Source organism: Myotis myotis, unplaced genomic scaffold (assembly GCF_014108235.1).
Source record: "Myotis myotis isolate mMyoMyo1 unplaced genomic scaffold, mMyoMyo1.p scaffold_m19_p_2, whole genome shotgun sequence".
Classification (NCBI taxonomy): domain Eukaryota; kingdom Metazoa; phylum Chordata; class Mammalia; order Chiroptera; family Vespertilionidae; genus Myotis; species Myotis myotis.
In genome coordinates this window covers 6,467,561-6,495,202 of record NW_023416324.1, presented here as the reverse complement: position 1 = coordinate 6,495,202, position 27,642 = coordinate 6,467,561, and the positions used below count along the sequence as shown (strand labels likewise).

Below are 27,642 nucleotides of genomic sequence, written 5' to 3'. Positions count from 1 at the left end.
CTTTCAAAATACATAAGTACAGAGGTATGGCCTAAAGCTTCCCTCTTATGCCTAGCCTTACTCACACTGTAAAATTTAACAGAAATACAGACATTAATTTATTGTACTACAGTCCCTTGCAAAAGCAATTCAAAGATTTTCTGCAACTTCTCAAGCACTATAGAGGCTAGTTAGCAGGCTATATAAAAGAGTAAATTGCTCTATGTGAACAAAGTACTAAGTGAGATTTCTAGATTTATGTTATAATAAAGCAAATTACAACTTTAATAATACCATCCATTAATATGTACTCAGAACAAGATCACGTAACTATCTAAAAGCTAAAAATATTATTTGAAGTTTTATTCTCTGCCTAAGGAAGTATGAGAACACCTAGCTGATACTGAATGTCAAATGCCTATTTTTGGACTCTCCAAACCTAACCAGTGAGAAATATCCCTCCTGCTCCCAGGTGCCCTCTTTCAAACCCATAACCAGGAAACCCTGATGCCCTGTGAAGAGAAGCCACTCTCAGTAGGAACATCTGCATCCTATTCAGAGGGCTCCCAAGAGCATCCCACCACAGGCTACTGGAGGCTGGATAGCAGTGGTTCAACTGTAGCTCAAGTGACACTTGGACCAGATCGCGCTCTGTTGTGGGGCTGTCCAAGGCATCGGAGGATATTTAGCAGCATCACTGACTCCCACTCACTAGATGCCAGTGTCACCTTCTAGTGTGACAACCGAAAGTCTTCAGGCTTGGCCAAATGTCCCTGAAAGGGGGTGGGGGGGGTGGGGGGTTGTTCCCCAGGTTAAGAACCACTGGGCTAAACCAATATAATATGGGTTACTAAAGATAGGCGAGGTTCTGCAGTTTATATGTTTATTATAAAATTTAAAGGAAATACCTGAATAACACTAATAAACCAATTCTAAAAAAGGAATGGAACAATTAAATTTACCTCCCACGTTCCTTTCAGTGAACAAAGGTAGACTTAGTTTATGACAGACATGCAACTATCATAAATCTAATTATCATTCTTTCGTGGACCTGAGATTATGTGGTACAGGAAATGTTCATCGGAACATCTAACACTCGAGCTACTTCCCATCAGGACCACAGACTAGGGTGAAGGAGCTACTGAAATCCCCTGGCCTACCTGTTTTTTTGCAAGAGAAACCAGACATCAGGGCCCCCAAAGAGGCTACTCAGTCTCGGACAGAACAGAAATTAGAACCTGGGAGTCCTGATTCACACGAAGGTATGCTTGGTGTCACTCACCAAGCCAAATATTGCAATTACAGGTATGGAAACTGCTCCATTTCCCTAAATCAGTATATTTTTTCTGGACACTTGGTTTCTGTTCTTTATGTAATCAAATTAAAATAAAAAAACCCCTACAATCAAAAATAACCTGGATGAGGACTCTGACAAAGGGGAGAGGGGACTAGCTGGTTTCTACTGTGAGAGCTGGTGTGGCAGAGCCCACTGGGAGCCTGGTAAGTACACGTGTGCACTTACCATCAGGTTCCTGAAGGGTCCTACACAGAGGCTACTGCCAGCTGCGTGCTCCACTTGCTCTAAACAAGAAAGATATAGGAATGAAACACAAGGAAAGTGAAATGGAAACAATGACAAAGAACATATGAAGCACAGGACAAAACTGTATGCTTATATATAAGGAAAGGAAATATACACACAAAGATGAAGAAAACGAAATGAAACAGAAAGAAAACAGCAGTTGTCTACTGCAAGGTCTCACCAAAAAATAAAAATAACCTTTGTGTTCTCAGTTAGGGATGGGATGTGGTATACTTACTCTCAGGCCTGTGCCGTGCCCATAGTGTAAAACTGATGTTCTTACCACTTAAGCACCACTCGGCTATTTAAGACCAGAAAGTCCCAATCCATGCCTCTCACTTCAGAGACACCCAAGGACCAGAGACGTGAAGTCATCTGCCCCAGGCCACACGACTAAATTAGCTCTCGGGTTAGAACTAAAACCCAAGAATGATGCTGCTGCTAAAAGTGCTCCTTCTAGTACATTTATTTCTTAAGACCAAAAATGGCATAATAAGGATACCTTATTGTTTAGAAAGCACTTTATAACCCTTATTCACTCAGTTTCAAGGGCAAATGAAAGTGGTATAAAGACTTCTACTGCATTTATAAGAAAGGAACAAAGTGGAATGCGGATTTTTTTCCATTTCAATTTTATCTTATGCCAGAAACAAGTATCAGTCAACAGCACAGAACACCAATCTGAGCAAATATGATTAACCATTAAATAATATCAATAGAACTGGATTTTCTAGTGAAATAGTTGCCCTGGGGGGAAACTCAGCAGCCACTTTGGGGGCTTTTAAGGACAAGAGAAGCATGTACTGCTGGCGCTTGGATGCGAGGTGCAAAACCAAAACTGCCTCAAGTGCCACATGATTAAGTTCTGGACTATGTTGCACTCTCCCAATAACGTGAACAAACACTAGGAAATTCTAGAGAAAAATGTTTCACTTTAAAATGTTCAGGCATCAGAGAGAATGCAAAATTCTAGAAGGATGGCATAAGGTACATTAAAACTTATTACAACAGTGAAGGCTCCTGCATTCGGTGATTTAAAGGAATTACACGTAGAACCATATGTAATTCTACATGCGCTGCCTCCTCACTGGGGAATTACTCAACTATGCAGTATAAAATCAGAGTTCAGTATCAGCAGGTCTGTCTGATCTTTGGGGAGCTCCCCATCTTACTCGGATGCACAGCTGACCGCCAAACCGGGAGAAACCGCATCGGTGAGAGCCATGAAAGGTCATGGAAATGCATGGGAGGAAATGCATGGGCTGCCTGAACAGGGGCCAACACCAACTCTCCAAAGGGTGGGTGGTGCGTGTGGTCTCGTTCCCCACCACTCATCCAGCCCGTGATCCCTGCACTGGACTCTCCGCTCCCCACCGTTACCTCTGCTCTCATCATTACAAAACCCAATTTCTTCACTTATTAGCCCCAAGTTTCTCCTTCACCTTTGGCGTTTGATGGTCCTACCTTTTTTGGGGGGGTGGGGGGTGGGGGAGGAAGTGGGGCAGGGAGGGAGGATCTTACATTCTTCAGATTACTCTCCCCAGCCCTATGACACTATCATCTGGAAACTCCTGCTTTCGCAACCATTCTTTCGTAAAATCTTCCTCTTCTTCCTGCCCAAAATGAGAGGGTCACTCCTAGGAATTGGAAGACCGGAAGCATATTTCCACATGAGACTGAAGAGAGGCTCCAACCCAGTACTCTGCTAGGCTAAGGTTACAGACCATAGAGAACAGAAGAGACACAAATGCCAGAATTAAGGGGCTACATTAAAAGGTAAGAGAGAGTCCTGGCCCACGTGGCTCAGTGGTTAGAGTGTCAGCCTGCACACCAAAGAGACTCAGGTTCAATTCCTGGTCAAGGGCATGCACCCATCCCCAGGGAGGGCAATGGCAGGAGGTACCAACTGATGTGTCTCTCACAGCAATGTTTGTTCCTCCCTCCCTTCTACTCTCTCTCTTTAAAAAAATAAAAAATCAATGGAAAAAGTATCCTTGGGTGAGGAGTAACAAAAAAAGAGAGAGCGAATTAATTAACAGTGCCATCTGCATTTCAGACAAGTTTGAGAAATTCATCATAAATAAAGCCATCATACATCTTGTTAAAATTTTTGAAAGGCAAGGGTGTAATTTTCATGAAAGTAGGCCAGTGTGGCACTGATATCAGCACTGGGGATGACTGGTTCACAGAGGTAAGTCAGAATTCTGAAAGCAAATGAAAAGCTTAACAGGGGGAGTGGGAGGGATAAAGGTCATATTAAATGAATTTTTATAGGATTAAAGACAGAAAAAAAACAAGTTCTCTAACAGATCAGGTAGCAAGGAAAGAGAATCAACAGATAATAGCAATGCTGTTAGCTTAATGAATGGCCAAAATGATGTTATGTGTCAGCTGGTCAAGGGTGGTCAGAGCAAGGCCTCGGCTGTGCTTCACATCTGGCGGTGGTACAACATTCTGCAGCTGGTGTGAGAAGGTGGACACATATGTAAAACTAAATTTTCCACAAGGAATTAACAGTCCATTTCAATTATTTCAATATCCTTAATGTATGCTCAAAAAACCCAGAGGTCATCAAAAGCCACTGACAGGATGATCAGGCAACCTGGCACAGAACTAGGAGGACCGGGCATCAGAAACTGTCACCATAAAGGTCAAAGGTTACACAGGGGGGATGTGTTTATCAGCTGATCAGAAGTGGCCCTTACAAATGGCCAAGGTGAGATCAGTGGGTAAGCAAGCCACTTGGAGCCTTAGCCCATCAGTCCGTGTGTTTGAAAGAGAGACATTTGAAGCAATAAGATGCTGTAACAGTGGGCTTTTATGAATGTAATACGCTATACATTTTCTACAGATTTCTTTTACACACGAAATAACTCTGAAATGTACGTGATGGTAAGAAATTCTGTTAAGCTCCCTGGGCATAATTTCAAATCTTTTTTGTAAACTCGCCAAGAGCTGTCTGTAACCTGGAGGCAAATTATAAAAATAAAACCTCTCTCGTTTTAAGTTGGTCATGGTATTAAACCAGGACTCTAGACTTTGCTTCCAACAGAAACAATGGAAAAGTTCTGGATACTTCGGAGCTGCAGATCACAGTATAAATTCCTGGAATGCTTGCGTCCCGCCAGGGGGGTGCGCCGCCTTTGCAGTCATGGCTCCTCCAAATGTCAGGCTGATGGGAAAACAGCAAAGAGCACATCTGAAGGGACCTTTAATTTCTCTAAAAAAGGTTTTTAGTGGCTCTGACTGGATAATTCCAAATCCTAGAAATAAACTTTTGTAAATTCAAATTAAGAAGGCATTAAATTTCCTTACACTCTTCGGAACCTCAGAAAGTCTTGCGGCATAAAAAAATTATTTTAGAAACTAATTAAATACCTCTGAAACTTAAAACTGTTATTCTGTTCTGTTTTAAAATTATTTTAATTTCTAGCATTCTTCTAGTGGATTTTCAGGAGCCTTTATTTTACAGGGAAATAATATATACGTAAAGTCTGAAACCTCACATATAAAAAGTGAACTGGCGAATACAAAGTACAGAACTTAATTCAAGTTCAGGTATTAGTCCCCTGTGGCCAAACAAACCAGGACTGGGAGCTAAGCGGGAACAAGTGCTTGGCAACCCCCTAAAACAGAGGGGACAGCCACACCCTAAAGAATTGTCTCAGCTAAAAGGAAAAGGCGTTTTTTTCCCTCTCAGAGCCCATGATAAATTTTATAATACTATATCCTGATGAATTAACTACAAAATTTAATTTTAAAATATTTCCAGGAAGTAAAAATTAGATATAAATCTGAGTCAAGAAGCAATTACATCACTTAAAATTCAATCTTTACATGTTTATAGAAATTTTAATAGAACAATGGTCAAAGCACTCAATAAAATCAGGCTACTGTTTATCCATCAACATAAACTGAGGTGATCTACATTAAGACGTTGACAGATGGCTCTCATTCATGTGATTACTGATGAGGGCATAATACCTGTTTTCCTATCTGTTTGCATTTCCTAATTTTTCTAGGTAAACATTTGCTTACATTATGCAAAAAAAAAATTTCTTAAAAATACCTACAAACGCAAAATTAGTGAGGCAATTGAAAATGTTTTCTTTGGTTGAGATTAATACATGTAATTTTATAAAATACAGTTGCACAGCAAAAGGTCTTACTGAAGTGTTTCTCTGTTTTCCAACTCTCACCTGTACACCTCAGTGTAAGTGTCCAGAAAAGAAGCATTATCCCCAGAAACACCAAATCCACAAGACACACAGTTATAAAGATTTAAAAGGGATTTAAAATATTCCTAACAGACATTAAATCGTCAAAACTGCTTAAGCATTCAAATTGCCACAGATAGTTTTTGGTGTCCATGCATCCTTCAACTCTTTCCCTATGCATCACATTACTCCAAACGAAAAGTCAACTGGTCTTCCTGTGAACAGCCACATGCCTCTTCTTTTCTGATATCACTGTATGTGTTTGGTTACTGTAGCCAGCATTATTTAAATCAGAAACCTAATTAAAACAACCATATTGAGTGCCTCCCAGATCAATGTTTTGGCAGTGGACTGTGAGCTCAATGCTTTTATTTTGCTTCTTCTAAAGTGCAAAAATTAGACAATGGCACTTGAATATGCCTCATTTTGGTAGTGGTTTAAGAAATTCATTTACAGCCCTGGCCAGTGTGGCTCAATGATAAGAGTGTCGGCCCATGTACCAAAGGATCTCGGGTTCAATTCCCAGTCAAGGACACATACCTGGGTTGCAGGTTCAATCCCCAGCTTCAGCCAGGTCTGGGCTTGTGCCCGAGGCAACCAATCAATGTGTCTCTTTCACATCAATTTTTCTTTCTCACTCCCCTCCCTCTCTCTTCCTTCTACTCTCTCTCTAAAAATCAATGGAAAAAAATATCTTTGAGTGAGGATTAACCAAAAAAAAGAAAGAAGAAATTCGTTTATAAAAATAAGAGAATTTACAGATACTAAACTCCCTAATCCAAGCACGTCAAACTCATGGCCCCTGGGCTGCATGCCTCGTTTACTACTATTTGGCCCGTGTTAGCCTTTGAGTTTGACATGCTTGCCCTAATCCCTTGGATCTACCATGAAATGACACACTTTCATTCCAGGATAATTTTTAAGGCTCTTCATGACTATTGCTAAGTGACCGCACTGCCTTCTGTCCAAGCCCTCAGCTGTCCTCCAGTCCCTTTCTGGCCTGCAGATGTGCTCCTAACCAACCTCATGGACTGAGGCCGCACTCACTGCTCCAGCAGAGAGCTTGGCCTGCTCTAGGCTGACGCATGCACACTGGCTAGCATAAATTCACCCACTCCCACAAACTCCAAACTGCCAAGGCATCTTTCAGACTCAAGAAACAGAGAAGGAACTAAAATGTATTCTCATACAGTAATTATTTTTAAATCATAAATTACATTTAAATTCAAGTCCAGATTTTTTCTTATTGATTGATGTTCACCTAAAAACAAACCTATTACTAGCCTATTTAACAACACATCTATTCTCTAATGTACTAGCTTGTATCAAACTACAGAATTACTCAAATTTAACCCAAGCTCACCCTGGCCAGTTTTGCTCAGTGCTAGAGCGTTGATCCAGGGATGGATGCAAGGGTCTCGGGTTTGATTCCTGGTCAAAGACACGTACCAGGTTGCAGGTTCCATCCTGGCCCCAGTCAAGGAGTGTGGAGGAGGCAACCAATCGATATGTCTCTCTCACATGGCTGTTTCTTTCCCTCCCTCCCTCCCTCCCTCACTAAAAAGTAATGGGAAAAATATCCTTGGGTAAGGATTTAAAAAATTTTTTTTAGCTCAAGCTCACTATTTTTTTAGATTAAATTTTTTTCCTCTACGTCAAGCATGTCAAACATGTGGCCCTCCGGCCGCGAACTTGACATACTTGCTCTACATGCTTTGTAAAGTTTCTGGAAGAATGGTGAAGTAGAAGTATTTTGGTAATTTTTCTTGGGTGCTTATTATCTACAAGGCCCTTTGTTGAGAGCTAAAGGGAATTTATGTATTTTACTACAAAGAAGTCTGCACTGGTGGAATTTCAAATTGAAGTTTTATATCTAACTTTGTACAAAACAAGCAAGCCCCTTTGAGGAAAGGCCCTACTAATGTCAACAAGAAGCAAATTCTGAGTAGAAAAAAATATTCCAGAAATCTGTATTTCGTTAAAACAATTTTTTTTACAGGAAGGGAAGGAAGGAGGGAAGAAGAAAGCAGGCCACTGGGGAGAGGGAGGGAGAGAGACACAGAGTGGTCCATAGGAAGAGAGATTGGTGATGTAAAGAGCCATACAGCCAGGTACAGCAGGCTGCTAAGAGGCTGCTGAGGGAGCTACAACCTGCGGCCCTCCTCAGGAGCACAGCTGAGACCTCCACCTTTTCCAACAGGCGCCAGCACTGAGGTCACAGCCTTTTAGAAACACTAAGTCTCATTCTGCAAGTCTCCGAGGGTTATCCCACACTGTCCTGCTCAATATTGGGATAAAAGGAGGCCCCCAGGGAGGAAGGACTCACAAAGGACTAGGGTTTGCAATACAGCTGTCTCCTAGGCCAGTGCCCATGATGGGAGGGTCTCACTCTCAATCTAGTCACTCATTTCACCTGCTCCCAAACGGTTCCTGTGTTCCCACGGGTCACACATCTTCCCTGCAAAGAGCTGACTCCAATTAAAGTGAGACAGTCCTGGACTTCCTGGACTGGCTCCTCTCCCTCTCCACTGCTGGGTGCCACTCTCAATAATATAGGTCCTCAAAGGACAGATGCCCACAAAGCTGAAACTCACAGAACTGAAACTATACTGTGCAGTCTTGGGCAATGCCTGGATTAACGAGAAATAACCCTGCTCATGGCAGATGGGACCTGTGATACACACTGGTGATAACTACCTGCTTGTGTCGAGGGGCGGAGAAAAATGAGATGATGTGCATAGGAACTTTGCAGAGTGCCTGACACAGACTCAATAAATGAAATCAACTGTCAGGATTAGCCACAGCAGATTCTGCTAAATAATTACAGAAACCCCACGCCCACAAGCCTGAATTGTCAGCATATGTTCCTTCTTATGAAGACAATGGCATTCTGCTTCCACTAACAACTCCAAATTCATCCATTTTTTTTGTTCATTTGTTCTACATCAGTTCACATGACCCCACCAACATATCAGTAAGGAAATGTACAATCCAATGAGGACAGTTTAACTGAGAGGTGAGAATGCTGACAAACACCAATGTCCCCATCAATATATACTGATGCCCTGACAGCAAAAGCTGTAAATGTATTTCATTTCTTAGTCTGTAATCCACTGATTTTATTGCTGTCTCTGCTTAATTTTTAAAATTAAATACATGCGTTCATACTTCAATGGTTCCTAACCTGTAAAGGAAGAAACTTTAGGCCCCTTTGAAAACCAGATAGCACCGACAGCTCCAGTCCCCAGATAGTCACACACAGACATTAACACGAAGTGTGGGGACACAGGGACCTCCTATGCTATTACAAGCTGTGAGTTTACATGAAAGGGAGTGTGTGACCCCTCGGAGTAAAAGAAAGAACCCTGACAGCTCAGATTGCTCAACAGGACGTTGCACAGGTAATCAGGACATTTGTTTCCTTAAAACTGATATTGTCAACTTAATTAGTAACTTCTCCTAAGAAATGGCTCTTTCACACTTTCTTCCTGGTTTCACATCCAGAAGGATGTGAGCTGACAGATTTCCTCATCTATCACACAGCACACTGACATCGCTGCCACAGTGACTTCCAAGACTTTCTGATAATTTAACATCTAAGAAAATGTATCCAAAGTTCGTCTAAAGTGTCACGTGCCTAAAACTTGGTAATAACAGTCAAGCAGAGCCACTTCGAGTGGTTCGGACCACACCAAAGTAAGACAGAAGAACAGGAAGAAAATAGAAAACCCTTCATTTGGGCAGCTAGCAAACAGTGAAACATGAGTTCCCTATCTCCAACCTGTAACCACCAGTGTCCTAGTTTGGTAACTAGTGAAACAAGACAGCTTTTAAGAAAGAAGCAGGTCTCTAGCATCTGAGGAAATCTTTAGTACCTTTATGTGTATCTAGTTGCAGCTCAAAAGCAGCTCTGTACTCCTACCTAATTTGCAATCTACTTCATTCATTAATTTGCAATATACTCCATGTCACCAAAACAAACTACATGTTTAAAGAACATGTTGAAACTGTTCATTTTTTTAAATCCAGAGGTGCCTCAATAAGCTAATGGACAGGCCGAGTGACCACGTAACTAATTTTGCTGGTGCCCACCAATGACAATGGAACAGACCCAGGTCGGTGTGCCACGCATGTTCCTTAGGAGGCTCTCGCTCAAGGCTCACAGCAACTCTACAGGTAGGTCTTATCCCCATTTTACAGACAGGTAAGCTGAAGATCGAAACACCAAGAGTAACCTGTCCAAAGTCACACTGCTACTGATTGGTGTGAATCTGAACTGGGATTTGAACCTGGCCTTGTAATTCCAGCATGCCACAGTATTCGGTATAGCTGGGTCAGCAATTTTTCCCTTCTCTACTCCACCCAACATACACACACATTTCAGGATTCTTTTTAATACTAGTAGTTATCCCTCTGCAAAGTAGTAATCAGGTTATCTTTAATACAGAAGCAATAGCGAAGCCCCAGCAGTATACTTGCACCCCACTAAAAAATACTTTGGGTAGCTGCTTACTTGTTTTTATAATGTGCTTTAGCATAAAAATTGAAGTCGGGGTTGAAGGCATTAACGCAATCGTTAACTATGAAAACAGTTTACCAATTCCTCGTACTTTTTGACAGTCCTCCATGAGATTTAGAGGACTCTGTCTCTCGAAAACTGAAGAGAGTCAGAAATAGTTGGTTAAGCATGATCTCTTCTTGATTTAATGTTTTCTACACTCTACTACAACCATGAATTTAATTTACTTTGGCATACAGACAGTGATTTACATTATTTTCTATCCTGAATTTACCATTTTGATTGAAACAAAACTGCAAATAGATATTTATTAAGCTTAACACTAAAATTTGCCCGTTATCAAATAATCCTATGATCATACCTAGTAAGGAAAAGATACCTCCTGCGGTAATACCTTTAACAGCGAGTAAAATTTCTTAAAACACGCCGAAACCGGTTTGGCTCAGTGGATAGAGCGTCGGCCTGCGGACTGAAGGGTCCCAGGTTCGGTTCCGGTCGGGGGCATGTACCTGGGTTGCGGGCACATCCCCAGTAGGAGGTGTGCAGGAGGCAGCTGATCGATGTTTCTCTCTCATCGATGTTTCTGACTCTCTATCTCTTTCCCTTCCTCTCTGTAAAAAAATCAATAAAATATATTAAAAAAAAAAAAAAAAAAAAAAAAATTTCTTAAAACAAGCACATTTGGAATCTTCAGCCCTTGTTCAAAATTCCAACCAAGAAAGAGTGAGATAGCCACTCCTTTTTATTACTTGTTTTGGATACCAGTAAGAAGGAAATTGTAATTTAATGTGTTAATCCTACAAAAATTAAAATCCAAAATGTGTAAATAGACAAGATCGTTCCACATATAAAAAAATCGAAACTGTAACTAACCAGGTCGCTCTGTCTGCACCGTAAACCTAGTAGAAATGAAAAGAAGACTTGCTGGGAGCCGGTCCATGCTTGCTGTTTCAAGGGACCTGGCATATATGGCATACTGTTCTTAATATGTTTGCTCACCTTGGCACTATGTGTTTTAACCAAGGTCTCCTCTCTGAGAAAGGTTGTTTCCCCAGGTAGGGATTTTCCCCTGAAGTTAGGGAGGGAATAAAACCTCTCAACTAAGTGCCAGGTGGGTAATTAATCACTTTAACTATGAACAATCATGCTTAAGCTACATAATCTTTACTCCCTGGAATGGAGATAAGAAACGCCCTAACCTTTGTAATAGAGATTGATAGGATTGAATCAACTGGTATAAATACAGATGTAACAAGACAGTAAGACACAGAACTTAGAACACAGAACTTAGATTGAGAGAACATGGCAAAAGATCCTGGACTGAACCTGACTACAGAAATTGGCAAGAGAACCTGACTAGAACCTGGTGACTGAACCTGGCTGGAGAACCTGGACAGAACCTGGCTGGAGAACCTAGCAAGAGAACATGGACACAGAACCTGGTTGGAGATCCTGGCTAGAGATCCTGGCTAGGCTGCTGATCAACTGAACACTGTCTCCGTGTCATTCCTTCTTCGCCGACTCCATCCACGCCTTTGGGGACCCCCTGGACCTGCTGGGGTTGGACCCCAGCATCTGGCGCCCAAACAGGGACCCCTAGGTAAGCCCCACTCTCGGGATGGATAGGACTCCACCGTAGGAAGAGGGTGGATAGTCTTCGCCAACTCCGTCCACACCTTTGGGAACCCCTGGAACAGGATTCCCCTGGGTAAGCCCCTCCCCCCTCATTGAGAACCCCACACTCGGGACGGATAGGACTCCACCAGGGTATTGCAGACCCCCCTATAGAGGATAAGTAGGGTAAGAAGGTGGATAGTACAGAACTTAGATTGAGAAGATGTGCCATACTGAGTCCAAAGAAAGAAGACTCTGTATTGATCTTTAGATTAAGAAGATGTGCCATACTGAGTCTAAAGAAATAAGACTCTGTATTGATCTTTTAACACATATGCTTGCTAGCAGAGGAATTAAGGTTACTCCCAGTCAGACAGAACGTTTTATACAAGAAGCATGTCCATGCTTTTCTGAGGAAGGAAAGGTAAATATAAAGGCATGGGAGAAGGTAGGCCCAAGGAGCCTTATCCTTAACCCCACTGCAGCCTTTCCACCCCGGGAAAGTGCAGGATTGGCAAGCTCTCCCTGGGGTGATAGATCAGGACTCAGGTAATAGCGGAAAGCGCCAATCCTACTCTTAAAATGGATACAAGAGAGCATTTGGGGGTTTTCTTTTTAATGCCTGCTTTTAAAAAAATAAAAAAGGGGGAATTTGCTGGGAGCCGGTCCATGCTTGCTGTTTCAAGGGACCTGGCATATATGGCATACTGTTCTTAATATGTTTGCTCACCTTGGCACTATGTGTTTTAACCAAGGTCTCCTCTCTGAGAAAGGTTGTTTCCCCAGGTAGGGATTTTCCCCTGAAGTTAGGGAGGGAATAAAACCCCTCAACTAAGTGCCAGGCAGGTAATTAATCACTTTAACTATGAACAATCATGCTTAAGCTACATAATCTTTACTCCCTGGAATGGAGATAAGAAATGCCCTAACCTTTGTAACAGAGATTGATAGGATTGAATCAACTGGTATAAATACAGATGTAACAAGACAGCAAGGCACAGAACTTAGAACACAGAACTTAGATTGAGAGAACATGGCAAAAGATCCTGGACTGAACCTGACTACAGAAATTGGCAAGAGAACCTGACTAGAACCTGGTGACTGAACCTGGCTGGAGAACCTGGACAGAACCTGGCTGGAGAACCTAGCGAGGGAACATGGACACAGAACCTGGCTGGAGAACCTAGCGAGGGAACATGGACAGAACCTGGCTGGAGAACCTAGCAAGGGAACATGGCTACAGAACCTGGCTGGAGAACCTGGACAGAACCTGGCTGGAGATACTAACCAGAACTTCGCTGGAGATCCAGAGCAGAACTTGGCTGGAGAACCTGGCTGGAGAACCTAGCAAGAGAACATGGACACAGAACCTGGTTGGAGATCCTGGCTAGAGATCCTGGCTAGGCTGCTGATCAACTGAACACTGTCTCCGTGTCATTCCTTCTTCGCCGACTCCATCCACGCCTTTGGGGACCCCCTGGACCTGCTGGGGTTGGACCCCAGCAAAGACTTAGGTCTCCACTGCTCACAGAGAAGATACCAAGACAGGTGGTGAAGGGCGGAAAAGCCCGCCCTCACAGGGACCTCGGACATTCTGCTTACAGCCAGTAGTTACTTTATTCCATGGAGAAACGGGTCCTGATAATCTCACACATTAAAAACAAAAAATACAGCCAACAGAACCAGAGAGCCATATTTTAGCCCTCAAATTGGCAAGAGAATGAAAACTGACCGGAAGAAGCCAAACAGTGGAAAGAATAACAAACGGCACAAAAACCACCTTGTTGCCCATTCTAAACCGTATTGCAACTTCAAACCCTGCACATAATTCCATTTAGAAGTTCTAAACTGGGGTGAACAAACCAGTTTGCCTTCATTTTTGTGGCATGTGATGGCTTAGGAAACCTACAAAAGACTACATCAAGAGTTAGGATTCTGAGTACAAGAGGAAAAGACTGTTTATCACTGTAGCTTCACAGAAATAAAGAAAGAGGGGACTTGAACCTAAGCTGTATTTATTGCTTTTCTTTTTAACCAAAGCAAAGATAATCCTCTGCAAATGTATGTAAACTAGCACAGGACAGCTTATTCATGAAGGGCAAAATTAGGTTTTGGTTATAAACTAATAAAAACATATAAAAGTCAAAGTTTTGAAAGTATTAAATTAGCAAGGATTTTAGATGTCATAATCTTATTTTAGAAACTGACATTTGTATATACCACACACATACAATATCATTTTATCATTAGAATAAATCTCTGGCCTCTAAAATTATTCAAATATTCTCTGTATATTAAAAATAAATGTATTAACCAATAAATAGCATTTAAAATAACTATATAACATTTATCACATTAAAACTTCCATAAAAAAATATTTTAGCCGAAACCGGTTTGGCTCAGTGGATAGAGCGTCGGCCTGCGGACTGAAAGGTCCCGGGTTCGATTCCGGTCAAGGGCATGTACCTGGGTTGCGGGCACATCCCCAGTAGGAGATGTGCATGAGGCAGCTGATCGATGTTTCTCTCTCATCGATGTTTCCAACTCTCTATCTCTCTCCCTTCCTCTCTGTAAAAAATCAATAAAATATATTTAAAAAAAAAAAAAAAAAAAAAAAAAAAAAAAAAAATATTTTAAATTTCAGGGTCAGGTCACAACCACAAAAATGGGAAAGAGCTATAAAAAATACTACAAACACTGAAAATTTTCTAGTCTCTTACCCATAATTCCACAAGACTTAGGGTAGAACAAAAAGGAAAATACTTAAGAAATTTGAAAAATGAAAATTCAGATTACTAAGCATGTGTCTGAGGCATGGTGGGGGTGCGGTATTAAGGGCTTATTAAATCTTTAAAGGGACAACTGAATAAAGTCCTCTCAGTAAAAGTTGCAGATAGAAAAGGCCATTTTACATTTTGTTACAAATTCAAGAAGTTTTTAAAACTTTATAAACACATACATATTCTATAGACTCTGTGGTGAAATAAATACAATTAAGAAAGCAAACCCTGCCCCTCATTAAGAAAATTCAAGCATGCACGTGGACAGGTGCAGTGGTTGGCAAACTGCGGCTCGCGAGCCACATGCGGCTCTTTGGCCCCTTGAGTGTGGCTCTTTCACAAAATACCAGCTCTTCCACAAACTACCAACTTCTGCGCATGGGCCACGAAGTTTCAATCGCACTGTATGTGCGCGCCCGAACGTGGTATTTTGAGGAAGAGCCACACTCAGGGGGCCAAAGAGCCGCATGTGGCTCGCAAGCCGCGGTTTGCTGACCACAGGTTAGGGCACCTCCTCTCTCCTTTTCGCTTCCTTTCATGCTTTCATCAGGAATGAGTCAAGTCACTAGCATAGGCACAGCTCTATCAGTAAACAAAACCTTTGAAGAAGGTACTGCTTCAAACGAGATCCTCTTAGGGGGGGAAAGTAAAAAATAAAAAGCTACCCCCAAATAAGCACTTGACAAAACAAACAAAATCTCTAGTTTTTACTGAAGACAGTGAAAGAAACTAATAAGTGCGATTTAACTCAATGATATTCACAAACAAATCAGAATTGCACATAGTTTCTAGATTTAATTTTTAGTGTATGTTAATTAAAACACGTTCACAATCCATAAAACTCAGCGTATAAAAACATTTAAAATGAGATTTTATTCAGTCATTCTCAGTATTTGCCCAGTCATTCTCAACAGAAAACACTGGCACAGAGGAGGAAGCTCAACACCACGGGGCTCTTAAAATCATCGGGAAGACCAACCAGGGGAGCTCTGCCACCTCACACCCAGCCTCTCTGCCGCAGTACTGCAGCGGGAGGCAGGCAAAGGCTATGTCTCACTCTGCTCTGTGGTTTCTCAGCTGATTTCAAAAACAATGTAAAACTTAAGAGAAATGAAATATTCCTAAAAAGCTCGAGCAGACGAATACGTTAAAAAACACTGAGACAGCCCGGCTGGCGTGGTTGAGTGTCAACCCATGAACCAAGAGGCCACTGGTTCAATTCCCGGTCCGGGCATGTGCCCAAGTTGCGGGCTCCATCCCCTTTAGGGGGCGTGCAGAAGGCAGCTGATTGATGACATGTCTCTCTCACTGATGTTTCTATCTCTTTATCCCTCTCCCTTCCTCTCTTTCTAAAAATCAATTTTAAAAAACTACACATATTTAAAAAAAATTAAAAAACACTTAACAACAGCTAGCAAGGAATAAAATGTACTCTGTCAGTGTTTTAAAAAACTGTTTTAGGTGATCAAAGGAATACAATAAATCTATTCAGTCCATAAACCCCCACAAGAAGAATAGCTGAAGGCACTAGTTCTAACCATAACTTCGCTTTCCAATACCAAAGACTTCACCTAATCACACTATATCACCTTATTATTTAGGATTAAAGTGAGCCATTCAAACTAAGTAGTGAAAATTCATCTTGACTAATTGGCAAAGCCTTATAAAACACTGCTACTTACTCAGTATAACTGTTCTACTTAGAAACATTATGAATAAAAACTGGATTTAGGTAAGGCCAAGTAATTTAAGTAGCTGGGCAAAATAGGGCAAACCACGTGGCCTCTCTGAGTATCGGTTTCCTCATCTACAAAGGGCAATGACTGAAATGATCACTGCTTTGCGGGGCCACTGGAAGGGCTAGCAATGAGGTACAGACGCTCCTGGGCTTGCGATGGGGTCACATCCTGATAAACCCATTATAAACTGAAAATACCGTAGTCGAGTGTTGAGGTCCAGCCGCCCCAGCAGGTCCAGGGGTTTCCAAAGGTGTGGACGGAGCCGGCGAAGAATGAATGACACAGACAGTGTTCAGCTGATCAGCATAGCGAGGTTCTCTAGCCAGGTTCTGTCTTTATTGTCCTGTTACATCTGTATTTATACCAGTTGATTTTAATCCTATCCATTCTATTCCAAAGGTTAGGACCCTTGTTAATCTAGTTCTGTTGAGTTTAATCCTGTCTAGGTTAATCTCTGTGTTCCATTATAAGGGCTATTCCAAGGTCACTGCTCTACTGATAAGCTACAAGAAGTGACTGAAGGAGATTATCCTCCCCAGTAAAGGTTATGTCCTCCCAGCCTCGCTGCTTGCCTTCCCTGAGACTGCCCTGTGTCTGTGAGTCTCCAGGGGTATAGGCTTTGGCGCTTTCCCTGGTGGGCAGACCCCTGGGGATGTGGGCCCAACGAGTCCCAAATTTACTGCCAACAGTCTTAGTCCAAGTTCTTCATAAGTAGTACATGGTATTTCTGTAATACTAGGGGGTTTCACTGATTTATTCTCTTCCTTAGTCCTGTTAATCCCTAACCTGGGGAAACAACCTTTCTTGGGGAGGTGGTCCTGTTTAAAACACACAGCGCTAAGAGGGGGAGCAAACATATGCCATATACGCCAGGTCCCTTGAAACATATGCTGTGCAGATGTTTCTTCCCTGCAGCGACTGTGTCAAGCAGCAAGGATGGACTGGCTTCCGACAGTCGAGAATGCATTTAAACTACTGAACACCACAGCTTGGCCTAGCTCAGTGATGGTGAACCTATGACACACGTGTCAGAGGTGACATGCGAAATCATTTTTTTGGTTGATTTTTCTTTGTTAAATGGTATTTAAATATATAAAATAAATATCAAAAATATAAGTCTTTGTTTTACTATGGTTGCAAATATCAAAAAATTTCTGTATGTGACACAGCACCAGAGTTAAGTTAGGGTTTTTCAAAATGCTGACACACCGAGCTCAAAAGGTTCGCCATCACTGGGGCTTAGCTAGTTTCTAATGAACGCGCATCACTTTTACACCACGTAAACCAAAACATTGTAACTGACACCATGCTAAGTCAGGCACTGTCTCTATATGGAGCACCAAGCACAGCGCTAAGTTCTGGCGAGACTTGCTAAAGAAACAAAAGCATTTGCCATCATGGTCACCATCAACAGAAAGCAGTAATTTATCACATAATGACATGATGTACCAAAAAATGTCAAATTATGAGATATGTCCATATCAAAATACTCGGCCAAAAACTCTTGTAATGCCTGACACATGTTTAATCTGAGTGGTTTAAAAAAAACAGCTAGTTTCAGTGTTTATAACTTTTCAACTTTGAGAAACAATAGTAGTGTTTTCAAATAACTCTTGCTTTTATGTATCATTCAAGCTTCCCTAAACGTCATCACCCAAAATATTAACATCAACAAAACCAAACTTCAGGACTGTCCTTGGCAGTGTGTAGTGTGAGCAGATAGAGTACCATGCTACTCTACCTGAGGCTGCAGCTCTCCAACCACCTTTAACGGAAAGAAATGTCTTCATTTTTAACCTACATAATGGTGTTCTTGGAGTACTTATCCAATTCCTCAATTCTTTAGAGGCAACTTCAAATATAAAACCATCTTCTCTTCTCTGTATCTCTCCTATGAACATTTACGATCCCATATTATAATAGCTTATTTGTAAACAAAAATGTCAAACTGCCCCGGAAAGGAAACACTCGATGATTTTTAAAAACAGCAAGTAATTCGTGATTCAGAAAAAGAACCTAGTATTCATATTTAAGAAAAGCACAGCTAATTGTTTTTCTACTTTCAAATTACAACTGAAATTTTAAAAATCAAATAAACTATTTTGAAGTCACTACAATAGAATCTTGTGGGGGTCTTCTTACCTTTTATAAAACGTAATCATAATCAAACTTTCTTCTGAATTAGGCTAAATCTCACCTTCCAATTAACACAGGGACAGGAGAACCAAAACAACAACCCAGGTATAGACAGAACATAGCATATTTCCTAAGTCACTCAATTATTATATTTTAAGCAGATTTGAATCATGGAATACACTGGGATTTTTGTAAGTTCATCCAGTAAAATATGAATAAAATTTGGAAAAGTGCTTTGGAATATTTTAGTTAATCTACATAATTTGCCTGTGAACAAGGTTATAAGATTAAGAATCAAAGGTAGAAAACAAAAATACTGATCAACTGATTTACCTAAATTTGGGGCAATTCAGTAACAGCAGAATTACAAAATTTAATCTGATTCCTACTCTTGGAAAAATATTAAAACTGTACTGCGTTTTCAAAAACAGATGATCGCAACAGTAGCAGCAAATGACTTGGCAGGCGATCACAAGAGATGAGACACCGGATGCTCAGCAAAGGTATCACTCAACTCCAAGGCAGCAAGAGCTGTCAAGGGGACAAGGACACCTCCACTTGGGACACCTCTCACAAGCCATATAGCTGGGGCCACATTTCCACAGAAACATTACCACTTCCAACTGCCCACGCCCTGCTCTACCCCCTATAAACAAGAATTATGGTGAGTAAGTGGACAGAGGACCTGCCTACCACACACCTAGAAGGTTCAGGTCTGCCATCATCACCCAGGCCTTGGTCCTGCAGCCAGACCTCTGCTCTTCAGCTTTGGCCAAGGAGCCTGGAACAGCTGTCCGCTGCTCTGGAAGGTGAGGAGATCAAACTCCACTGAAGCCCACCTGTTTTCTGTGTTTATTAAATGTATTCTCTAATTTTAATTTTCAATGAAACCAGTGTTGTCACTTCTACTGCTGTTGCCCACCACAGGTGAAAGAGGACAGATAGCTGCATATTCTGCGGAGGAAAAGGCACGGAAAACCTGGGTTCAAGTTCTAACCGACACTCAATTAGACAAGTTATCCAACCTCACCAATTTCCATGTCCTCAGCAGGAGCTGGTGCAAACCATGCAGATGGTTTGGACACCCCAGTACAGGCTAACTGGGAATGCCGTGGCAGTGCTCAGCACTATTCAGCACCACCCAGGCTCATTCCTGTGTCTTGCGACAGCTCCGCACACCCCTGCCCACGAAGCTCTGTCTCCACCGGAGGCTCTTGCTGCATCTATATGCTTCTGCCTGTTGTCTAGCAGTGTCCTGTGACCTCACGTCCTTGTGAGTTTTCTTTCCCCACCTCATGCGTTGCTCTTTCCTCCATTCCCTCCTCACTTTCTTATCACAGGTCCTCCCCACTGTGCTCCACTTTGTGACCACAAAGCAGCATCACCTCCTCTGTCCACTATCCCCTCCCTATCCTGGACCCCAAAAACATCAACTACAACACTCAGTTTAAGTCTGACCTGCATTGAGCTGCAATAAAATGGAGACGCTCCCCCCTGGATAGTTGGGCCATCTCTCTAACATTCCCTACCAATCCAGACACTAAGTGCAGTGCCTGGTAGCAGAAAAAAGACCAACATGTCCATTTGCAAAATTAAGTTTCATAATTTAAAAATACTCATGTGAATTCCTTAGGTGGCCCTCACGATGCACCAGCCCATCAATCAATTTCCCCAAATGCTACTGGTAACACCCAAACAGCTTCTCTTCCTGGAGCTCTCAGCCCCTAGAACTTGACGGGGCCCACCCTGTATCCTTCATGTCACAGCCTCCAAAAAGCCATTGCTGGCTACCCCTCTACACCCCACACATACACACTTCATTAACATTACAGGACCTGTCCTGTCGTTCGTCTTGCTGGCCGTTCCCCTCACTCTCGAATGTCAATCCCGTGAGAGCAGGAACCTGTAGCTTCAGCACTCAGAATAGTGTCTGATGCAGACACTGCACATGTTAAATACCTGGGGGAGATCACCCACACCCTCATGTCACTGACCTGCTCACAGTCCCGAAGGCTCCTCTGCACATCCTCTCTGCTCTACATTCCGAAATGCGCCCATCCTGCCACCCTGTCTAAATAAAGACTCCCAGCCCTCCCAGCCCAGAGGTCCCTTTTCCCTCTCTCAACGCCAACAGTCCTTTCGGTTAGCACTTTCTTTTTTGTAAACTACCTCAGATCAAGTTATTTTCCATGTGGATCCCTTACCTCTCTAAATTGACTACAAATTTCTATAGGCTTTATCGCCTTTGACGAAAGAACTTCAAACATGTAAATTTCAAAAAAATTGAGTGTTTGTCACAGTATGGAGGTTTTTAATTTGAAGGGCTGTGATTGTACAAACAGATAAAATTTTCTTTTTAAGCTGATTATAATTTAACTGTTCTGTGGTGACTAAAGGTCACCTAGATAAATACTATAAACTAGCTGATACTCTCAGGGACTATTTACAATTTTTATAAAGAACTAGAGACCCGGTGCACGAATTCGTGCACGAGTGGAGCGCCTCGGCCTGGCCAGTGATTGCAGCCAATCAGGGCCATCTTGCCCAGTCCCGATCGGAGCGATATATAGATTACCTGAACCTGCTAAGTGACATTAAGGAACTGTGCTCCTTTTAACTCATTACTGGTTTTCTCATAAACTTTCTGTCTTCTTTACTGTCCAGCTATCAGCAATAAAACTATTTGCTGCTATAAGTAACTCTCCCTTTCTAATTTCCTTCTAATTTGCTGTGAACAGGAGAAGTCAATAGGTTTGAACTAGGCCTACAAAAGGGGCAAAGTGGCACAGAGTGAGGCTCAGCCATGGGAAGAGAGGCGGAAGAGACCCACTGCTTATTTTGAGCTTTCACATGTGCTCCATAAATACTGATTGATTAAATGAGTCACAAACTCAGTCGTTCCTTGGTGAGAAACACCTAAGTAGCTGTCAGCTACACATTGTTGGTGGCACTTACAAGTAGGGACTCACATGCTGCACAGAGCTGTTCCTTTTTATAATCTCATTTGCTCTTGACAACAACCATGTGAGGTTAGGTAGCACCAGGCCCATCATGCAATGGCACCCACTTTTAAAGCTATGGAAACTAAGCCCCAGAGAGGTGACATAGTTTGCCCAGTTACCAGGTAAAAACCCAGGGGTCCTGTGTTTTTCTTTCCTTCCACTAAGCCCAACTGTACAAAAGCCCTGTTTACTTAGGGTAAAAGAACTTCAGGCAGGGCTCCTATGTAGCCAAAAGAGGGCAGGGCAACAGAACAGGCTGTGATTATGTTCTATTATAATCTAAAAGAGCACTTGCCAATAGTCATTGTTTACTGCTAAAAAGCAAGTTCAATTCACACTAACAAATAGGAGGCAAAGATGGAGAAGATGGTAACAAATACATCCAAATTTGGCCCTTCTATGTTACTTCACAGATTATAACCTTCCTATGGTTTTAATTAACTGGAAACACCTAACACTAAAAAACTCTCCCTGCCTCTATACCTGAAAAGTTTAATCTGTCCCATCCAAGGGACTGCTCATGTTCAATCTCATTACAGGGGCTGCTCAGACATGTAAGAAATTAGACCAAATTATAAAACCGAGAATCCAAAATTCTAGCTCAAAATGCCCAAGGTGTGTACATCTCTGGCCCATGGCAAAACTGCATGCTCCTTGGTCAGAGACAATGTGAACTGTGTTCGCACAGCGCTGCGTTCTTTTCCTTCATTGCAGGTTTGTGTGCGTCTTTGTTTGCCAATCAACAAATATTTATTGAGGGCCTATTCCATGCCAACCATCTAGGCGCTGATCAGCAACTTACTGACTTAACATGTGTCTCTTGACTACAGGCGCCTTAAGAAGAGTTACTGCTTCTTTTTTGCTCACCATGACGAAGTACTTACCTAGCAGAGTGCCTGGCACACGGCAGGTGCTTAACAAACATCAGTTGAATGAAGAATGAAAGGCAGAGACTCAGAAGGAAAGAGAGAAGGGACCACTTTGTATGTAAAGGAACCAGGGCTTTTCACTGCCCAGAACTCGCCTCCTGACCCCCCAGCGATCTGATGAATTCTGAAAGGCACCACATGCATGCACAGCTGTAGGCACAGCAGCTGTCATGCAAAGGAGCTGAGGCCAGAGCTGCGCAGCATTCAGCCCTTTGTTTCTCTGCCTCTCTCATGACTGGAGTGAAGTTAGGACCACTGTCAATCTACCTGTCAGTTGCGTATCTTCAACATCTGGCTTTCAGAAATACTAAGTTAACATTGCTACTGAGTGAGCTTTACGTTGATTTACTCACTGACATCACTACCTGAAAAGATATTAAAATGTCTAAGGCCTATATAAAACCGGGTTCATATAAAAAGTTCTCATTTCAGGTCTTTGCAAGCTATAAATTAGCCTTCACAGAGTATTTAATTGAAAAACAAAAACAAAAAAAAAGCTTGACTCATTATTTAAACTCTCCAAACTTTAGGTCATAAAGTTCAAACAGGACTCATTACCAGTAAGCTGTTCAAAACAGACTAAGTTCTAAGAATGAGCCTCACCCAAGTATTTTAATTAAAACCTAAGATTCAGTTTGGTTATATGCTTACTACCCTGAGTAGTTATAAAAAAAATAATAGGATAAAAAGAAATAAGAACTATGTAACTCAACATAAAAAAACAGCAATTTAGGCAGGTATGAATTCAAAGATGTGTAAGTTCATGTAATAAAACAAAAAGTTTACTTTCCATTTTCCCCTCCTAAATCTAACTAAATAGATTTTTAAAATTAAGGGATAAATTAAGAAGGAAAGCAAACAGTAATAAAATGTCCTAAATATGCATGCCAAAGTATGCCAAACAGAACAGCCCTGGAGTGACGATTCCATTAAGCTATGAATATGTTTAAATACATCAGTTAGTTAGGCTTAGTAGCAGAGTAAACACTTTCCCTTCCCCCCAAACTCTAGTCCTTGCAAATCACAACTTACCTGGAGAGGCTGGTGACATTAGTTAAAAACAAAATGAACACTAAATAAAGGAACAAGGTGAATTATGTGAACACTTTGCAAACAATTATGCACTAAGCCTAATGTAAAAAAAATCTCAATACCCAGTTAAAACAGCAAAAACAAAAACACCTGGGAATTTCCTAGAGCCTGATCATCTAATTCAGGATCAAATTATTTAATGACCTAAAACATTAGCAAAATCATATTCAACAAATACAGAAGATGTGTTTAGTAAAAGGCCCACAAACTGTCCCCTGGATGAGTTATTCTCATGATAGTGTGAAATACAAAGAATGTGTAATGGAAAAATCAAAAAGGATTTCTTGCCTACACTTTTAAATATCATTTTTACATTTTCCCTAAATCAAGTTTATGTTGTGATTTTACAGTATGGTTTCCACAATTTACTTTACAATGTAGTGAGTAAAGGACAGATTCCTAAGTTCAGATGACTATAAAAATTTCCTTAAGACCAAAGCGAGCAAAAACAAAAGAGTTTTATATTAGTAAGAAACTGCCATATTGTGCCTTGGCATATATTCAAACTAGGCTCTATGGAAGATTCACAAATTCACATAAAAAAAATATTTTTTTAAATCTCAACAACGTGTCAAAATGCCAGCTAGAAATATGATATATGCAACCAAACAATTTTCCTACCGGAAATTATCCCCTCCCTTTGTAAGCGTGACTACGCTTTACCTTGGCTTGAAAACATCATAAAACAAAACTACTGGAGTTGAGTCAAAAGTGACAAAACACCACACTCTCAACTTCCATTCTGCTAATGGTCTGATTTCGGGAAGATCTGCGGTGCTGAGACCTCAGCCCACCCCGAAGAGTGTTGCAATCTTGCGCCGCGCCGCGCCGCGTGGGGTGGGGAGGGGTGGGGTGGGGAGGGGTGGCAGGGCCCATCCCGGAGCGGAGAGCGAAGGCACAGCCCGGGCCCGCGGGAGGAGGGGGGTGCCGAGCGGCCTGGAGTGACAGGGCCCAGCCCCTCGCGGGGCAGTGACAGTGCCCGATCTGCCCGCGCGGAGTGGCAGTGCGCGGCCGGCCAGCCTGCTCTGCCCTCCGAGGGACATGGGCTCCTCAGCCCGGCCGCGGCGCGACCGGCCCTTACTGCAGCCCCGGGTGGACACGCGGCCAGGGAATGTCACTGTGGAAACACATTTTATGACGCGTTCTCTGGCAAATAGCACAAAAAGCTAAGAATATACCGGAGTGCACGGCTGGAAGGCACAGGCTGCAGCTCCCGCCCTAAGTCCGGCTCTCCTGACGTCCGAGGGGGCAGTGACAACTAGCTTGCGGGCAGCGCTGGGGTCCCTGCACTTTTCCACGCCCCGATCCCAGCCCCAAGTTAGAAAAGAGCCCACGCAGCGTCCGGCGCCGTGATTCAGCAGCGGCCCGGGGGGGCCGGATCATGGGCAGGCGGTCAGTCCGGAAAAGGTCACCGAGAGCTGCGGGCGCCGCCCCGGCCTGGATCCTGCCGGCCCGGAGCGGCGAGGGAGCGGCGGCGGGCTCCTACCTTTCCTGCTTTTCGGGGAACTCCGCTTGCTCCGGGCGCTGGCTCGCTCTTCCTCAATCGCAGCTGCTATCTCGGGGTTGTCTTCCCCATTGTACCAGACCAGGAGCTCCTCGCCCGGCGCGATTGGCTGCGGGGAGAGAAGAGACAGGCGCCGAGCCAATCAGAGCGGCGGTTGTTGGTGGGGCGGGGGCAGGGAGGGGCCGCGAGCCAGAGGCCAGCCGGGCAGGAAGGGCTCCGAAACCCGCTGCGGCGGCGGGCGGTGGCTGCGGGAAGGAACCCTCTGCTGGAGGGAGGACCTCACTTCCCGCCCGCTTCCTCTCCATGGTCCATAGGCCATCTATGGATCTAGTAGGCTGACTGCTTTAAACTCAAAACTGCCATATGCTGCGAATCTTACTGTTCAAAGCCTTACAGACGGGAAAAAAGAAAAGCCCGGAACCATTTTGCTCATGAAATCTAGCTGATGAGCAATTTCAAGCACAATTAGAAAGAACCAGGAGGTTTGGAAAGAGAAGTGCTGAAATCTAATTACCAGTGCACGGTTCAGATTCCAAGAGCAAGTTTAGCCTGATAAGGAAGAACTACATGCCACTGCACATTTTTAAGTCGCCGCTAATTACATCACGGAAAAGCTAAAAGGACAGGGTATATCTGTGCACCGCCACCACCTATTTATTATTTTGTTTCATTCTCTGCAAAACTCACTGTTTATATAGTTCAAATTCTCTACTCAGGTCCATAGAAAATTCACCGTCTCACCCTCTGTACCACACATCGAGTTTACGTGACAAATTTACAAGGAAATACCTAAAAATACCTCACATGTATTATGCTCCTAAAACATTAATTCTTAACTTTCATGTCAGTAGTGAGGACATATACCACCAACATACTGAATACACCTAGAACAAGACCCTGAAGAACAAATAGACTGAGTGTAAAGATTACTCTCCTAAACAGGATTTAGGGAAATGTCTGACTGGCTTCTCTCACAATGGCTCATCTGTTCAAATACTTCCGAGAGGGTCAACACAAGTAACATTCTACCTAAAACCCTATGAATAAAATAAGAATCAATGAGTCCATACTGATCTAAATGAATGAATGAATGAATGAATGAACAAATAAATAAGAAGGAAAACTTCATTAAAGCAGATCCCAACTAATCACTAAAAGAGAAATAAAGGAGGCAGGTAGAAGAGGGGAAATGAGGGATAAATAGTGATGAAAGGAGACGGCTTTGGATGGTGAACAAACAATACAATATATAGATGATGTATTATAGTTATACACTTTAACCTATATAATTTTATTAACCAATATAACCCCAGCAAATTCAATTAAAAATAAATGGAATTAGAAAATCACCACTTGGTAATCATCACAGTAATAATTGATTCAGGCAAGAATTATCGATGGAACTTATAGGCAGAAATTTGAAGAATAACAGAATATTTGCAAAGTTTCAAAATATCTCCCCCTAAAACATTTACTAGTTCCAAAGTTAAAAACTATCTTTATAATGACATTAGACATATGTGCCTCCTGGTACTATGCACAGAAAAGAGCACAGCATCACTTGTGGAGATTTCTGCCCAACATGAACAAACGTAATTTAATCACGATGCAACACAAGAGAAGCCCAAACTGTGGGACATTCTACAAAATAACTGACCAGCTCTCTCAAAACTGAAAGGCCATAAAAGCAAACTAAAGAGACTAATAAAAAGACATTATAACTGAATGCAACTGGGTTTTCTTTTCCTATAAAAACATGATTGCAACAATTGACAAAATATGAATAAGGTATATAGATTAGCCAATAAACTATACACCTTATCAGCGTCCTGCTTTAGATCACTGCACTATAGGTTATGGAAGATGCCCTTGTTTGTAAACAAGATGTGTTTAGAAACAACATAGTTCCTAAGTTCAACATACCTTCTAGATAATGCCCTTTAAATATTATTTTGTTTCATTCTCTGCAAAACTCAGTTTAGGTATTTCAAATATTAAAACATTCTAAAGTCTTTAAAATAAGCTACCGTTTCCTTTGCTTCCCCACGGATGGTTAAAACGTGCCATTTTCTTATCTTTAAGCCAATGTACTATCATTTACCTTCTTGAGTCTGTTAAACCTAAACAAACAAAACACACATAAAAAAATACTAATCTAACATGTATAAGATTTTAATGAGCTAAAATACATAAGATTTTGAGTTATATATAAGATTTTTTATGAATTAAATAGCCATTAAATACTTTTTAGCACTCTGATGAGATAATATGTTTCTGTTAAAGGAACAGGCTTTTTTGTTTAAATAAACCATTTATAGTTCCAAATGTACAGTTTGCTTCTCGACTTTTTGTTGTTAAGTCGCATTTATGAAATGGTGGTATCATAAAATATTTGAAATGATTAGAGTTCGTGGAAACATGTAAAGACTTAAATAAAACCAAAGTAAAGAAGAACATGGAAAGGAGTGAGAAAAAAATGCATTTCCAATTTATTCCTAATCCAAACAGCACAACCAGGACACTGTGTGAAGACACCCTCTAGCCCTGTT

At 41.9% G+C, this 27,642-nt stretch overlaps 1 protein-coding gene across 17 annotated transcripts in view; it reads right to left on the bottom strand.

Annotated features, from left to right (window-relative positions):
- The window catches only part of PRDM2 (PR/SET domain 2), a 113,887-nt gene that overhangs the window by 36,970 nt on the left and 49,275 nt on the right, over positions 1-27,642 (bottom strand). For 11 of the 17 annotated variants that reach the window (XR_004973987.1, XM_036349085.1, XM_036349090.1 and 8 more), the window contains one exon: positions 25,076-25,202. The exons of 2 other annotated variants lie outside the window; for them this stretch is intronic. Coding sequence is in view for 10 of the 15 variants with exons in the window: in XM_036349085.1 (XP_036204978.1) it covers positions 25,076-25,202 (127 nt within the window). In the remaining 5 variants the exon portion in view is untranslated. 4 more of the 17 variants (XM_036349098.1, XM_036349093.1, XM_036349094.1 and 1 more) reach the window with 3 other exon arrangements.